At 40.4% G+C, this 17599-nt stretch overlaps 1 protein-coding gene across 10 annotated transcripts in view; it reads right to left on the bottom strand.

The window, feature by feature from the left end:
• Positions 1-17599, bottom strand: part of THSD7B (thrombospondin type 1 domain containing 7B) — a 603973-nt gene that overhangs the window by 26853 nt on the left and 559521 nt on the right. For all 10 annotated transcript variants that reach the window (XM_083703772.1, XM_083703773.1, XM_083703769.1 and 7 more), the window contains 2 exons: positions 8226-8359; positions 7542-7695 (listed from right to left, as the gene is read on the bottom strand). In XM_083703772.1, the coding sequence (XP_083559898.1) occupies positions 7542-7695; positions 8226-8359 (288 nt within the window). The remainder of the gene's footprint in view (positions 1-7541; positions 7696-8225; positions 8360-17599) is intronic.

The following is a 17599-nucleotide window of genomic DNA, read 5'->3' as shown; positions in this document are numbered from 1 at the left end:
TATTACTCTTAATTACCTGAAAACTAATCCCATTGCAAAGTGTTTACGAATCGTTTATTACCTTTCATGCAATTAATCTGATTGTTTGTCCTTGCAGGCAAGAACTGTAGCATAAATGATTTGCCAATAAAAATCAAAGAGAAGTATCTCGCTAGGTGCTCCCAATTAAAGCTCTACTGCATTTGCTTTGCTTTGTTAAAATCAATCATCGTGCTGCAGGAAGGAGAGAGGGCCCAGCTGCTGAATGACCACTTCTGGCTTCTTTAACATGAAAACATGCACTGACAACGGTTCCATGGAGAAAAAGAATATTCAAGGAAAAGGAGTAAATCAGAAAAAATTAAGACAACAAAATCTCAACTTTTAAAACTGAAAAACAGAAAGACTAAAAGCCCAATACATCCATGTTCCTGACAGAAGGCAAAGGGCACTCCCCACAAAAGTGTGTTTGAGTGTGTGTGAGAGAGAAAACACACATAGGGAACAGCTGCTCCTTCTGAAGACCCCAAGGTGGGGTAGGACAGGTGAAAAACACCTTGACAGTGAGGCATAGTCGCTAATGGTTTGCAAGGTGAGTGCCGCCTTTGAACAAAGTTGCTTTCCTGCTCTTTAGGTGTGTCTGGTGGTAGCTTATTACCATCAGACACCGGAAGTGGGGGGAAATTAAGACACAGTAACAATACAGGGACGCGGGTGGCGCTGTGGGTAAAAGCCTCAGCGCCTAGGGCTTGCTGATCAAAAGGTCGGCGGTTCGAATCCCCGCGGCGGGGTGCACTCCCGTTGCTCGGTCCCAGCGCCTGCCAACCTAGCAGTTCGAAAGCACCCTCGGGTGCAAGTAGATAAATAGGGACCGCTTACTGGCGGGAAGGTAAACGGCGTTTCCGTGTGCAGCTCTGGCTCACCAGAGCAGCGATGTCACACTGGCCACGTGACCCGGAAGTGTCTTCGGACAGCGCTGGCCCCTGGCCTCTTGAGTGAGATGGGCGCACAACCCCAGAGTCTGGCAAGACTGGCCCGTACGGGCAGGGGTACCTTTACCTTTACCTTTAACAATGCAACACTTTTTGAATACCATCACTAAAATAAACAACACTGGCATTCTTACTAGGCCTGTTACTGGGGTTGCAGGAAGAATTATGGAACCTCAAAAAAATTCGCCTGCACACCTGCATTTCTATATATGCTAGAGAGCCAAACATCTTGAAGTAACCTTCAAAGAAGTGAGAGAGCTTGTGGGAAATCTCCAAGTGCTACTTCAAATGTGGATTTTGATATACATTTGGATCGCATGCATAAGCATACAGTGACTAGTTTTAATATCCCAGTTTGTTTTGGGGTGCAAGTAACTGAGCAGAAAGATTGGGAGGAAGCCCTATTCATTCAAACATGGAACATGCCAAGTTTGTTTAACTGTAGGGTGGTAGTGGTAGTGGTTACAGGGCTATGTGAGCGAGTCTCATCACCAATGTGCCTAACAGGTGTGCTCCCACCAACTGTGCATTCGGCACATGTCTAAAGGGACTCTCTGTGCGTGCCAATGCATTGTTTGTTGTTACCTTACATTCATATCCCACTTTTATTCTATCATAGAACCCAAGGCACTGTACATGTGACTCACAGGTGCTCACTCATCCAGACACTGACCAGATCCAGACCTGTTTACTCATGAGTCTTGAGACCACACACTGGAGCCACATGCATTGCAGCTCCTCTGCAGAAGAGGACTTCCCTGGCCCTATCAAAGCCACCATATTGAGTAGCTCCACATTGGTACATGCAATGATCACCTTTTCATGCATGAACATGTGTTGCCAGCTGCCCCAATTACTTAGTCATGTTTTACCACACGCACACTGCAAGATTTAACACAGAAATATGTTTGGGGACCAAATAGAGAAAACACCAGGAGTACATTTGTGAGGAAAGAGATCTACCTAAAAATGCTCTTTAGCTACTGATGTGTTGTGTACAGTACTATCTAAATACCTTCTCTGTGAGCAATCTGTAATTCTTCTCTGTCTAGTTTTTCACAAAGCCCTCTCAACTGCTGGCTACAAAGGTTTAGAATGCTCACTGTCCCTGCAATTTATTGGAATGCTTGCATATGGAACCAGGAACATGATGTTTAACAAGCTATTCATAATGAAATGTGCAAGTCAAGGCTTGTGCTGCAGAAAATGCTTTTGCAGAGAAGGGATTTGACCACTTCTAACTGCTTAATGAACCATACAAAACAATCTGCATGCAGATGTGAACACCCAGTGTAACAATTTCATAAGCTATTTACAACATGAGCTCTGGTTTTTAACAAATAAATAAATAAATAAAAATAGATCCACAGTCAAATCTATAATGGCATTTTGAACTTTCCTGGGTCCCAGCAAAAAGCAAATCTTACCCAAAGGACAGGTATATATGTGTGAGACAGAAAATCTATTCATATTCAAGCTTTTCAGTGTTACTATATAACATTTATTAATATTGTGTTTGGCCAAGAGTGGACTAATATTAATACTTTTGCAATCTTCATGACAAAAATTGTGCTTTGTTACATGTCAATTGCAGTTACAGTCACTTACACAGAAGTAGCTTCCACTGAAATGAATGAAACATACTTCTATTCAATTGCCCAAATCCACAGAGCTCTGCCTGGGTGGAGATCACCCAGTATTTTTCTGTTGTAAGAAAGGCTCCACCATTAGGAATGGGACCAATGTGAAGCACTTTGGGTATACTGAAATTGCATGGAGCTTTGGATAGTGTCTGTTTTGCTTGCTTATTGTTGTTCTTTCAATTTGTATATTTGCCCACCAGAAATTATTCCCTGGGGAGCTTACAAAAATGTAGTAACAAAAATGCAATATATCATGATTAAAATAAAATAGAAAAACACGTAGAATTCAATACCAAACTTTCCCAATTGTTCTTTCTGCACAGACATTGCAACTTGCTAGATCAAACAACCCTATCCCTGCTTCCTCCACACACTGTTCTGGGGGTTCTCCTGACCCTCCCCTGGGACCAATTTCAGGGGCTGTTTGGAATAAGTTGGGGAAAGCCCCACAATTAAGATTTAGGTAGGTATACATATGACAGGAGGCGATCTTTCATGTAATCTGGTCCCAGGACAATCACATTTTATAGGATCGTGCACATGTATATGCAGCTTGTGTTGAAGAAGTATCTAGATGTGTGGTAAATGTCTTACAAAATACTTCTAATAGTAAACACACACACACACACACACACACACACACACAGCCCTCTGAGGCAGTGAAAGAACTCTATAAATACATTACAGCAATCTTTCCTTTTGGATCAATGCTAGGTTTTATCCTCAGTGCAAGAACCCCAAAGCTATTGGTTAGCATGTTGCTGCATTTTCTTCAGGAAAATAGAAAAGGCTGGAATAATAGATCTTTGGGGATTATAGGAGCCATAGAGATCATGGTGCAGCCTTTCCCAAGCTGGCTGGGGTTGATGGGAGCTGTAGTCCCAAATCTCTGCAGACCACCAACCTAGGGAAGGCTGCCATAAGCTGTGACTGCCATAACTGAGCATGAGAGAGGCATAGAGGTTTCCTGGGAAATGTTTCCAAGAACAGGATCATATTGCAGCATAAGTGTCGCATCAGTTCCTGCAGCAAACCTAGAATCACAGAATTTTAAAGTTGGATGTACCTCAAGGGCCATCTTGTGCAACCCTTTGCAGTGCAGGAATATTTTGCCCAAGGTGGGGTTTGAACCCATGACCTTGAGATTAAGAGTCTTATGCCCTCCTGAGTACAGTGGTACCTTAGGTTAAGTACTTAATTCGTTCCGGAGGTTTGTACTTAACCTGAAACTGTTCTTAACCTGAAGCACCACTTTAGCTAATGGGGCCTCATGCTGCTACTGCGCTGCTGGAGCACGATTTCTGTTCTCATCCTGAAGCAAAGTTCTAACCTGAAGCACTATTTCTGGGTTAGCTGAGTGTGTAACCTGAAGGGTATGTAACCCGAGGTACCACTGTATACTATTTTTGCTGTTTGTTTGTCAGTTCCAGTGCCACAGCCATTCAAGTGGCTCTGTAAAAGTGATATTTAAGAAAACGAATTAAGCTACTAATCTCGTTTCAGTTTCGAAAAATTCAGATTTATGACCCCAAATACCCAGGGGATGCAGTAAAAAAAACAAAAACAAACCACTGACATGTGAACCTGTGTCTTTCTTCTGTTTTCAGAGTCATCCATCAAATAATTCAGGAATTTATATCTGATTTATGAAAATCTAAACCTACTTGATATGCATATAAGTCCACGAAGCTGCGGCTGATCCACAAGGAACAGTAGCATTTCTTCTTTCATTCTGTTCCTTGTGCTATAAATTTACATAATTAAATGAACTGTTATCAAACCCTCCTGAATTAACTACTGTAAATGTTAACAGTTGCTGAGAACAAGGAGGCCACTCAGATCTGCTATTGGGGTTATCAATTGTTGCAAGCAAGAAAGCTGACAGCTGATGCAATATATCTGAGATAATTATTTCAGGGACTTGTAGCGCAACTTGCATATTAAGCTCAGTTTAAGAATGCTTTGACGAATTCAACTGAAGTCAATTAATTACATTTCCAAGTCAGATGAAGACGGAGTCAGGACACGACAGGTACTGCTATGTTACTTCAATGGTGAATATTTAAGGGGAGATGATAGCCTTTCAGTTGTTTGTGAAGAAGAAGCTATCAAGTGATGATGTGTGAACACACCGTTGTCACTGGAATTAATATGAAGCCTCTGAAGAAAAAGGTGCTTCACTTTAATTTGCCAATGTTTATTGAAACAGACAAGATGTGCATCCAGTCTGGATAGAAGAATTCCCCAGCTGGTCCTTTGGTAGGAAGAAGGAAATGGAATATTTGACTAGATTATAAATAATACAAGAAACAACTATACTAATGTGGCATAGGTAGGGCCAAGATGGATGATATGTTAAATGTGTGTATGAATTTGATGCATCTGATTTTTATTATTTAAATAGCAAGAGTGTAAGGCCCTGATAGGGCTGTAATTGGTCACATGAGGAAAGGGCAGTTATCCCTTTCTCCACATGACCCAATCTTTAACCATCAGAGTCCCAGACCTTCCACACCACCCTAAATACTAAAATTCTGTAACTGAGCAGTTGTAGAGAAGAAAAGCTGCAACCTGATTAGCAGATTATACATGTAGCACCACATAGCAAATCTCATATACTGTCAGCTTTAACAAACTCAGCCAATTTATTGCTGGCACATTCAAAACATTTTTGTTTAAAACAGTTTTTCCCCAGACCAACACATGGCTATTTTTGCCTTTGCTGAAGTATGTTTATATCAACAATGTGTTTTTTTCCTCATTAGACTTGCACAATGTCATATCCATGATATTGGTACTACACAGAGATTTACAATGATTGGTTTCCCTCACCCTCCCAGTCATTGAAAAAAAGACCATTCTGGGGTGGAGGAAGCCAAAATAAATAAATAAAATAATGCCCAATACAGTGAGAAAGAGAGCTTGCCAAGTACATACTTATTATAGTTCACAGGCCCACAAGGGGGCAGAATTCCACTCAAGTTGAAATGATTGCCTTGGGTGGTCCTGGCTAGAGATAATAAAAAGGCCAGGGTCTGGTCAAAAGATAGGGAGTTACTGACAGAGGCTGCTTCTCATCTGGTAGCTGGACTCATACAGTGGAAATAGAAGGACTTAAAGAAGTGGCTCAGAGAGGCTTATTGAAGCCTGAGAGGAGATGAGAGCAGACATCACTGGCTAGAGCTGAAGGAGGTTTGTTCAACTCCAAGGGCAGCCTTCAGAAGAGTTCTGCAGCTAAGTGCCAGTGGGATTGCTGATAACCTGGGGCAGAGGGAAGACTGCAGCAGATGTCCTAAGAGAGGCCTGAGAGACTACAGAGGGAAGAAGTTGTGGACCTGACTGAAGACTGCAAGTATAGTCCGCAGTGACTGGTTGCTGAGTGTTAACTGAGGTTGATTGATACAGGGAAATTGGATAGAGGAAGGAATGGAAACTCACATAACTATTGTCTTAAGGACCCCTTGGTTGTATTTACTATAGTGACAGTAACCATACAGTGTAAACATTCTTATTTAAAGCAACTATAACAAAAAGGAGTTAGTAATCTAATTATGAAGCACCTGTGCATACAAACAGTATATATTTATATTCATAACTGTTATAAATAAAATAAATCTACTTTGTATTTCATATTCAGATCTTTGCACTGTTTTGTCCTATGCTTATCCATAAGTACTGGTGGTTAAACTGAAATAGAAAACAGACGGTAATAGTACGTGGTGGCAGCTGTAACAAAGGAATAAGAAAAAAATAAGAAATAGGTTATAGATAAGGAGGGGAAACTAATTTGCAAGACACCTCTCCATAATAATTAATAAAGGAGTAGCTACTGAACCTACCAAATGCTAGCTAATTCCTAAATGTTCTTTATTACAATCCTCATCAAATTGTCAATATGTGTGTCTTCACACTTTAATCCTTTGGCCAATGAGTATGCCACAGGAGAGTACCTGCATCACTAATTAGTACTTCTACCAATTTACCCTTTAGAGATGCCTGGATTCTCAGCTCATTCATTAGCTTGGGCTCTGAGGAAATATGATTATTATATTCATCAAACAAGACTGGTGGAACAGCTGAAAACTCATTTCCAAACAAAGGTTGCATTTATGATAATGTTTTTACATGGGTGGCAGTGCCCATGCGTAAACCAAATCACTGTTGTAGATATCTGCCTTCACATTGTTTCCAGATGACTACATTATATTTAACAGCAGCATACAAAACTCTTCCAGGTGGGAGATTTCAAAATACTTCAGTGGGCCAAGTTTAATGGCAAGAACATAACAACCACTGGGTATATTAATTGTACTGTACGCGGTGGCGCTGTGCTCTAAACCACAGAGCCTAGGGCTTGCTGATCAGAAGGTCGGCAGTTCAAATCCCTGCGATGGGGTGAGCTCCCTTTGCTCAGTCCCAGCTCCTGCCAACCTAGCAGTTCAAAAGCATCTCAAAGTGCAAGTAGATAAATAGGTACCGCTGTGGCGGGAAGGTAAGGGGTCCCTTTACCTTTACCCTCAAATGGTAACATGGAGAGAGTTTGTGCTCTTGTTCAATTTGCAATACACATTCTGTCTCAGCTGCAACAACCTCTTTATATTTCTTTGCACCAAGCTTTGTATCCACCTAGCCATCTTGTCACACACATTAAGTGACAATCTTTTTTTTTTTTTTTAAGCAAAACAAAAATCTCCAAAGCAGCATCTTTGCTTCTAGGCTTTAATGAGTATCCTATAATGACATTTTTATCAGAGAAAATAAGTAATCAGTGTTTTTCTCCTAGAAGATCTCCTTGTATCTTTTCACTTAGTATTATTTCAGCAGGTTTCCTATCTGAACAGCAAAAGGTAAGTTCCTAATACTTTATCCTGACATACATGTAATTTAGAAAATAGCCAAGAGTTTGAAATACAGAGAAGTAATTTACCTTTGGGCACTGGCTCCAGCGACCCCACTCAGACACAACACACTCACTGGGACAGTAGAGGGTACACTTTTGTCTTTCAAGGGGGATTTCGGAATGATTACAGAGCATGTTGGCTACAGACTCGCCACTGCCGTCTTCGGTGGTATTTATACATCTACAGAGGGGAAAAATGTGAAGTGAGCATCCCGTCAAGAATAAAGAGATTAAATCAGTCTTTTTTAAAAAAACAAAACAAAAACCAAACTATTTTTTGTAGTGCTGTAAGTGGTCTGTGCATACATTTATATTCATTACACAGAATTTCTGACTGCTTTATCATTTCATTACCTCTCAGAATATTTGTTTTTTGCCATATGCCTCTTGTACGGAAGCCGAAAAGGTGAAAGGCATTATTAAGCACACTGTGTAGAAATGCTACAATTAATTGAAGTCCTGCTACTGAAAGTAGAGATGTGTTCACCCCATTTGGGACAGGGTTCTCGCCCTACAGACCAGCATTATTTCATGCATCTCTTCTACAACATGGACCAGAAAGGCTATTCCAGAACTCTAGAGATGGTTGTAGAAAGATGGAAGGCATGTTTCTTGTCACATAGAAAAGCATTACAAAGGCTGGTTGTGGGTCTATAGTGTTCAGTTTCTTAATGTTTCTGTTCAAAACCTATTGTTTTTATATCTACTCACCTTATTTTTCTAGTTTGCATTCCTTCACCACAGTGCAGGGAGTTTAGCTCGCTGTTGATTTCGCAAGGAGACCATGGTTCTGCTATCCAGGAATACTGATTGCATTCACTGTAACATGGGACTGCCTCATACACCTTCCAGGGGAAACATGCAAAATTATACATAATCAATCATCCAAGTGAACAGCTCTGCAGAAATACTTCAGTAAAACAACATTTTTTTCCAAAAAAGCAAAAATCAAAGCACACACACATATCACTAAGGAACATGCTGGATTTCATCCACTGTTCTGGGAATATTGTAGTGTTTAAATTCATTGATTCATTACGGACTTGCCAAAAGATGTGCAGAAAATGCAATATGTATGCAGCTACACAAGAATTCCATTACAGTGTCATTTCCTCCAATACCTCACATAACATCTATCAAATCCTCCCTCCTAAAATTATACAACACATTGTGTTTCTTTCTAAAACCATGCATATTTTTCTAAAACTTATTTATGGCAAAAAAATCTTCTATTTTGTGTGCTCCTAAGGCTAAAGCAAAGGAAATAACCTTTATGGGGAAAATGTATTTAATAGGCATATAAAAAGCCATTGTTGTTGTTAATGATGATTATAGTTCCTTACGTTTAATAAGTCTCAAGGGCACACAATTGTGCTTTCACTTCAACTATATTTTCCAATATATGAAATAAAGAATGCAGCAGAAACCGTCAGTTCACAGCCCATTTGTCTCAAAACATATTTAAAATTGCATTATTCTGCTTGAAAATCATGAATGTGTAAAGTTGTATTCTCTAGGAAGGATTTAAAAAATTCAGTCTATTTATTTAACTTATATTGAATATCAGAATGTGGATAATAAATTAAGGCTGCCTGCTTGCTTAAAGCTGAGCTCCAGAGACCATCCTCTGTCACTCAATGTAAAACATGTACTGTGCGAAGAGAACATAATTTTAAGACAACTATGTTATTGGACAAATAACTGGAAATGTTTAAAATTATGAGGTCTGCTGGGTTATTGCTTTACCAAATATTGAACAGCCTGAGTTTTCTCAACTTGTAGCTTTTTTTTGATGTGGCATGCTTTGGTTTGGATTTCTTGTATTAGTTTCTATGGGCTTGCCAACACATGTGACACAAAGTTGGGTGGACAAATGTTGAAGTAGCAGAACAGAAGGCACTATGTACTTGAGGATACAGTTAGGGCAGGGTTAGCCAATGTGGTGCACTTCTGATGTTACAGCTCCCTTCAGCCCCAGCCACAATGGCTAATGGTCAGGGATGGTGGGAGTCGCAACCCAGCAACTTCTAGAAGACACCACATTGGCTATCCGTGAGGTAGGGGGTTACATTTTTGGAATGCTCTTCCACATAAATATTCCCCACTGAAACGAAGTGAAACCAGTGCATCAAAAGAAAAGATTCCATCTTAGCCTGCATGTGACAGTACCAGTTTTCTATTTGCTGAGAGAGTTTTTCTCCCCTAGAGAAGCATTCAAAATGTGGTCCTTCATCTGCACTCTGAAATCATACCATCCATTCTACCAGCATAGGCCTCTACACTTCATTCTGTTGCATCTGTGGAGTTAGAAAAAAGTAGGAGGCTCCTAAAGAGGAAGGCCCGTTAGACTGAATGATTCTAACCCTAATTCTTTCCAGCTCCATTATTCTGTGAAAATCTCATTGCAAGGACTGGGGATTTTCACACACACTGCACAGATAACTAGTTTGTTGCTAAATCCATGAGAATTTACCAGCAGAAGACCTCTGGCTAATATTTTGAGAGTATGTATAAGAGGAAAGAAATTGGTATAATATTTACTCCTTCATCAATTTAACTGGAACTATGGCCATCTTGGTAGTGCTGAGGAAGTTAGTATTCTTCTTCAGTCTCCTTACACCCCTTATGCCAATGTGGCAACCCCTTCCACATTGGCTAGACAGAAGTTTGAACATGCTAATCCCAGATCGCATGCAGACAGGGATATACTGAAACAGATGTCGGAGATCCTATTTAGCATTTCATAGATGAAAAATTAACACTTCACTTTGCATCACTTAGTGTGCTCTGCCACTTTCAGTATGACATACCATTGAAGGCTCTAACATACATTGCTTATATGCTGTATTTGTTTACTGTGCAATAGAAGAGTGATTCTTTCTTTGGATAAATATATAAAAGAAAAACATAGTTGTCCCTATACCTTAACCTGAGTCAGACCATTGGTTCATATAGCTCCCTGTTAAATATAAGGTAATCAAAAGCTACTAGTCAAGGCAGCTACATTCTACCTCCTCTGTTGGAGAAAGTACGCCTTGGGATACCAGTTGATGGGAATCACAAATGAGGAGAGTAATATAATACTCAGGCCCTGCTTGTGGGCTTTCCTTAGGCACCCAGTTGACCATTGTGAGAAGAGGATGCTGGAATACTGTGGATGGGTCTTTGGCCTGATTCAGCAGAGCCTTTCTTATGTTTTTATACTGGCTGAAAGCAACTTTCTAGGCCTAGGGTTTCAGGCAGTGAACCTTTCCCAGCCCTACCTGGAGATTTTGGGTTTTGAAGCTGGGTCTTTCAGCATGGCTCTTCTGAGGTGAGATGTATATCTCAGCAACTACTATAGACAAGAAGGGATATTGTGCACAGCATGGTCTTTAGTGTTCACACACATACATTTATCAATATGTGTTCCAGAAAAGGTGCATCCACCCACGTTTAAAGAGAATTATCTGGAACAGGGACCATTAGACTCTCTGGGCCATGGGTTCAAGCCCCACGTTGGGTGAAAGATTCCTGTATTGCAGTAGGTTAGAGTACCAATTCTACAATTCTATGAAAACTTGGAGGATATGGCAGGATGGAAGACTGTTAGCCTTTAGCTGTCTGTCATAGGAGTGAGTGCCTTTGAGTCAATTCTTGTCTGTGTTTGAATGAATGAATCTTTATTTGCGTCAGCCATCGGCCATAGCAATAAAACAACAATACGATATACAAAGAATAGAAAATATTTGAAAGTTTTTATTCTTCCTTGAGGAGAGCAAGGGATGCGGAAATGCTTGTCCCTATGTGTGTGAGGGCAAAGTCAGAGAATACATGGGATTGTTTTTCTACAAAAGATTTCTTTCATCACAAAAAAAAAAATGTTGTTTTTTGATTGAGTGGCAAAGTGGGAGGATGGTGTGTGTGTGTTTTCACCTGAATAATTTCTTGGTAGTTGTTTGCTCAGAAACCCTCCTTCCAAATCTGTTTTTCTCTCCAAGATGAAGGGGGGAAAAGGGGCGTTTTTTCATCTGCAGCTGGCTTTTTATTACAAAAGGAAGCTCCTGGAGAAAACAATGCACCAAAGTATTTCATGTAATGGTGCTCTTCTATGCTAAGGGTATCTGTGTTGGGAGGAGGAGTGAATCACACACACATTGGTTTCCCCAGGTTAAAACATGCTCGCTGGAGTGCATTAAATGGGTCATCTAAAAGTGATCTTGCTACTGAACTCAGTATTTTCCACAGTGCATACAGGGAAATAAGATTCAGATGGAAAGAATCGGGTGAAATTTAAAATGAGATGGCACCTGGAAGATAGAATTGGAGAGGGAGAAAAGAAGAATTAACTAATAATGAGCGATTCAGAGTTTTATTGTACCAATAAAACTGAAATGAAGGAGAATAAATGCAAAGCAGCCAATTGTCCTTTAACAGTTAGAGCTATGGAGTCAAAATTATTCGAGCTTGTGAACATGCTGCTTTTCTTTACTCTAAATTATTTAGTTCTAAATATTTCAAGGGAAACATGGTGTTAGGTGTTCCTTCTTCCCACTTGCTGATTTACTCATTCAAGTCTTCCTCCCCACTAACACCACCCACCCGCCCTCATCCATGTGGGGCAAATGTAGGGTTGAAAATCCAGGTTTGCCAAGAAAGAAGGCTTATTTCCATACAAAGTTAGAAGCAGTCTTCTTTGGCCTTCCAGACAGTATCCTGATCCTTATCACTGTGGCTTATAGGAGAACACCAAAGGGGTAAAAGTGCAGCTGAACATATTTTGGAAGCAAGTGTGGTGAACTGGTTAAGAATGTGAGCTGTAATTTCTGTGGTGGTTCCCTGCTTGTGGAGTGCTCTCCTCAGGGAAGCTCACTTGGCACCTTCATTGCATATTTTTAGGTGCCAGGCCTCTTTTCCTAGGGGTCTGGCTAATTAAGCAATCTTTGGAACTATAATCTCTCTCTCTCTGTGTGTGTGTGTGTGTGTGTGTGTGTGTGCGCGCAATTGTTTGTTACTGGGTTATGTATTTTTGTGATTTTATATTGTAATCCACCCTGTGGTCCTCAGATGAAGGGTGATATAGAAATTTAATAAAAAATAAATAATAATAAATCAGGCCCTGATCAATCAAATATAACAATGGGGATCACCACATAGACTTAGGTAAGACACCATTTGTCATCCTCAAATCTACAACACTGCAGCCATAACAATGATTTTGAAAGGATTACAGAGATACTGTATGTGAAGCACCTTGAACACCAATAAAAAAAACACTACGAAGATGTTAAGCTTCCTTGAAGCAATAATTGCATACTGCATACTCTCCGAACACACAAGGTCCCCCTCACCCAAGATATGCCCCCAAAACTTGCAACTATTGAGCCAATGGCCAAATCATTCTAGAAACCTTCTGGTGGCAAAAGCGATTAAAGTGAAGTAACATACTGAGCGTCATCAGCACCTGCCACTGAAGTCCTTATGATATTGCTTATCGTCTGAGGTCAGGCAGCTGATGGCTGGATAAATGGTATCCAATTATTGAATGCTTTTCCCAGGGCTGCTCACCTGGCATGGTTTCTGTTAAGTTTTAGGCACCAAGTTAACACATATTTTTTTTAATGCCCTGACTTTCAATTGAGCATTTTTAGTGCTATTTTAGTGTCTGCAGTGCTAAGATTTTTACATAAGAAACCTACAAGATATATTCAGTGGAAGCAAGTTATGAGACGTACAGAAGCAGCCAGATGGAAATTCAGTTAAGTAGTATGTTTATAAACTGGGCCAGATCCCAGAGTTCATACTCATTCCGATCCTCTGGGGACACATCTGCATTGCAGTTTCCCGTGCTCATAGCTCAGTGCTTTAGCACTAAATCTGACGAGTGGGAAGTGAAGAACGCAGGCTCCGGTGAGTTGCAGAGGCTAGGTGTCCATTAGGTAACCTATCAAATATGGCCAAGCAGATGCACCACTAGACTGCTCGATTTGTACATATTTCATTTATAACCCAGTCAGTACTTTTACAGCACATCATTAATACTAAGACCTAGATGATAATCCCTTGGGCTGGAAGTACATTTACATTAGTAGAGTGTGGTGTCTTTCCGACTGCCTGGAAACGTATTTTTACACAACCACAGCTCATTCCTGTTTGTTTCTTCTTCTGTTGCCAAGGTGAGAAAAGGAGATACAGATCAGACACAAAATCTGGAAAGATTTTATCAGCTAAGCACTGCATTGACAAGAGCATCTTTCTCCTTAGATATCTGTATCATGAGAAAGAACCAGGGCTTTTGTTCAGCCGGAACTCAGTGGAACTTTCTGGTGGCCTCTCTGGTGGGCCCCATTGCCATTATAAGAGAACAAGGGAGGCATTCATGGTGAGTTCTGGCACCTTTTTCTAGAAAAATAGCACTGGAAAGAACTCAATCTCTTTATGGATGAAAAGCTTCACATTATCCCTGTTAAGTATTTTCTGTGACTGAAGTTTATTCCCATCACAGTTCAGTTTCCCCCCTGGTTTAAGGTGTTACAGCTGCTTGTTGTTGTAAATGCTGATTTCTCTGCTGCCTGTCTTAGAGTCAGCAAGCTCAGGTGCATCTCTTGCTGACATTCTTTGCTTTTCTAAGTCACCTTTTTTTTGTTTTCCTTCTCAGGTTCTTCTACCATCACCGTTAAGGTCCTAGTCCAGCTCTCTGGCTACTACACCACACTGCCTATTTCTTTCTCTGTGTAATCTAAAACAGAGTTCATGTCCTGCTGAACTCTCACCTGCACTAGAGCAGCTGCCTTCATGGGGCTCTTCTTCAATTCAGTAACTCCAGAATGACCAGGCAACTTATTTGTTCTCTCTTATTCATTCTCACCCACTCACCCACCCTCTCTCTCACACACACTCACAAATTTTCCTTCTGCAGTTTCAATGCCTACTTTTTACCACAGTAAACTTTTTACCCACTCTTTCAGCCCATTTTATTGAGCAAGCAGCTGTTTCAGACTAAGTTATGAGGACACTTTGGTCTGGGAAACCAAAGTTTCCAAAGTTAAAAAGGTCCTAGGTCTCTCACACACATATTTATATTTTTAGCTCCCAGCTAAAGGAAATTACAGTGCTAAACAGTGCAGAAATAAGGAAGGACACCCCCCAAAATGAAAATTCACCACTACCTCACAAGTGCCTTATAAGGGCACTAATTAGGAACATTATCAATTGAAGCCAATTGAGCAATTTACATCTCTAAGCTATAAAACACTGATTATGAGATGCAGTTTGAAGATCTGTCTGTAATTTTGCATCATCTGATAAGAAATTGATGACAGTCATCAATCTTCAAGTTCCTTCTCCCATCTTCACCCCTCCCACCACAAGCAGGATCCAAAAGCACTGGACTGCTTTTGCCTGCAACCATAATGCCAGACCCTCAAAGGATTTAGGAATGTCGGCTATTTGTTTCGAGGGAAAATCTTCCCCCCACACCATGGCCTCACATAACATAATGCAATATAGCTGGAGGTTCAACCAGCTATATCTACCTGAAAACAAATAAACCTGCATACGGATGGAATAGCTTTCTGACTAACAAAGTAAAGGGCTCTGATTTTCAGGCTTGGCATAGTAGCACTGGAAGGTGGCCTGAACAAAGCGAATTCTAAGACAGAACAATGCAGAATGGCAAATACTGCAGTCAAAATATGTTCCTTCCACCCTAAACTGTTACACTGTTATTTATCTGTTCAGATATATAGTTCTTACTACTCACTATCAAGTGGTAGCATTATGTTAAGAAGATGATGATGACAGAAGAATAACTTAGCAGCTTGTACAGAACAAAATGTCAATGTGAAACAGAAATAGAATGGTGAAATCAAACACTCTTTGACACTTTTGCTGAATCCTGATCAAAACCTCTGTGTGAGGAAATTAGTAGAGCAAGCAACAGCAGTGGCGTAGCGTGGGTTGTCAGCACCCGGGGCAAGGCAAGTAATTTGTGCCCCCTAACCCGTGGATTTGCGCTTCCTAACCCTAACCCCCAGATGTTGCGCCCGGTGCGGCCGGGGGCCCCCCCTGCACCCCCACGCTACGCCACTGAGCAACAGATCAATGTTCAAAGATATTTACATTGTTGATGGGTATGCTTTGAAAGCTACAGTTGTTAGTTGCAACATACCCTTAATGGCTGCCAAAACTGGTTCACACAAGAAAATGTTTGCTCAATGGTGCAACTAAATGCAGCGCTTGAGACACAGCTATCACACCGTGAAATCAGCACACACCACAGGAATAATAGAGATTTTGTAGAGAACAGGACCTCAAGGAAGGGCCCCTCCAGATGTCCTTTTTCACTGCACATTCATGACGATTGATGCTAATGAAGCTATTGGGGCAGTCATATGTAATCTCAGATTCAATACTGTTTCACACAGCTTTATTTACTGTTTGCATCTGCTATAACAGCCTGTTGAAAGCCCACAACTTATACTACTACTAATGTCCTGATTTAGTTTTGCTTGGCTTTAGTTGTGCTATAAGCCCTCTAGACAGCAACACAGTGGTAGCATTGGAGAAGCATTGCAGAGCAAATTAATGCAGAAAATATCCACCAGTGATGTGTCAAAAACATGTTGCCAAATAAAGCACCATTCTGGAAGGGCCCTAAATAAGGCTAGAACCCACCAGGAAATTTCAGCTCAGTATCAGTTTTCATATCTGTGTTCTGGAGAAGATGGAATGTTTTAACTAGGGGATCAGCCATTGCAGAACGTAAGAAGTTCCTAACTTAAATACAATTTGCACAATGGTGTCTTCATATGGTTACTTGCACCTGCATATAAGTATCATTCTGATTAAGAATCATCATGTGCTGATTGAGATGGGTGAATATGGGAATTACAGGGAAGTTCGAAAATTACTGAATCTCAAAGTACTAGATAAGTATGCATAGAGGGGAACCTACTCAGCTGTGTGAGCTGAGAGGTTTTTGAGGATTTCCGCCTTAGAAAGATCATGCTCAGAATAGTTGGTGCTTATGACTAATTAAGGCTAGTTGGAGCAGATGAGTATTAGCTGCAAACTTAAGAGCCCTCTGGTAATGCTCTTTAAGATGGAGGTTGGGGTTTAAACTGATACATGAAAGCTAGCAGGACCCCCAACCCCATGCAAACCAACTCTAAAGATTTGCATCTTTGTTTTTATGTCAGCGCACACACATATTTGCCATCCAGAAATGAAAGGATTGACCAATTTCAATTCTCCAGCTTTCTCATTTTTCCAACCTTAAATTCAGTTCTTGACGTTTCTGCAAGAATTTGCAATTAAAAAAAAATGAAAATTCTTGAACACTTTGGTGCAAATTTCTCCCAATAAAACCAATTTTTAATGTAGTTTTGATTAATGTGGACATTTTTACAAGCATTTTATCCTGATATAATGCATTATGTACTTTATTTTCATGGTCTGGGATAGCTCAGTTGGTAGAGCATGATACTCTTAATCTCAGGGTCATGGGTTCAAGAAAAGATTCCAGCATAGCAGAGGGTTGGACTAGATGACCCTCATGGTACCTTTCAACTGTACAGTTTTATGATTTTATGAATATATTCATTTTTATGCGCACTTTCCTCTGATATATGTGTCTTCGTAAGCATCGTTTGGTTGGACAGCCACATCACAAAATTCAGATAAATGTGAATGCTGAAGAATGGCTGGTTTGGGTTCTCATATTGTTTCAGAAAGTGTGGATTTGATATATTTGGCTTTAAATGCAAACCAAACTGAATTTCTCCTATTGCCATCTGTAAGTTAACATTGTGAGGTTTGTATGGACCTTTGCTACTCTGTTCTATGGTGGCCATTTCAATCATCTATAAATTTATATGTGCATGTGCTTACACAATTAACACTAAAGCTACTTGAAAAGTTTCTGCCACTTAACAGATTGGTTATCAGTAAGCTTCTGATTGAAGTTGAGTAAGGAGTCTGTGATCCTCTGACCTGTTTCTTCCTTGAATCTAAGTTATTTTACCCAGGCACCATCCCAGCATTCCAAGTATTAGATGCTTTCAGCTCTCATCAGTTGGAATTGGTGTTGCTCAGCACTTCTGAAA

The sequence above is a fragment of the Podarcis gaigeae genome, assembly GCF_964106915.1.
Source record: "Podarcis gaigeae genome assembly, chromosome: 1".
In the NCBI taxonomy this organism is placed as follows: Eukaryota; Metazoa; Chordata; class Lepidosauria; order Squamata; family Lacertidae; genus Podarcis; species Podarcis gaigeae.
The sequence above is the reverse complement of the archived record's forward strand: the minus strand, read 5'-3'. Positions and strand labels throughout refer to the sequence as shown.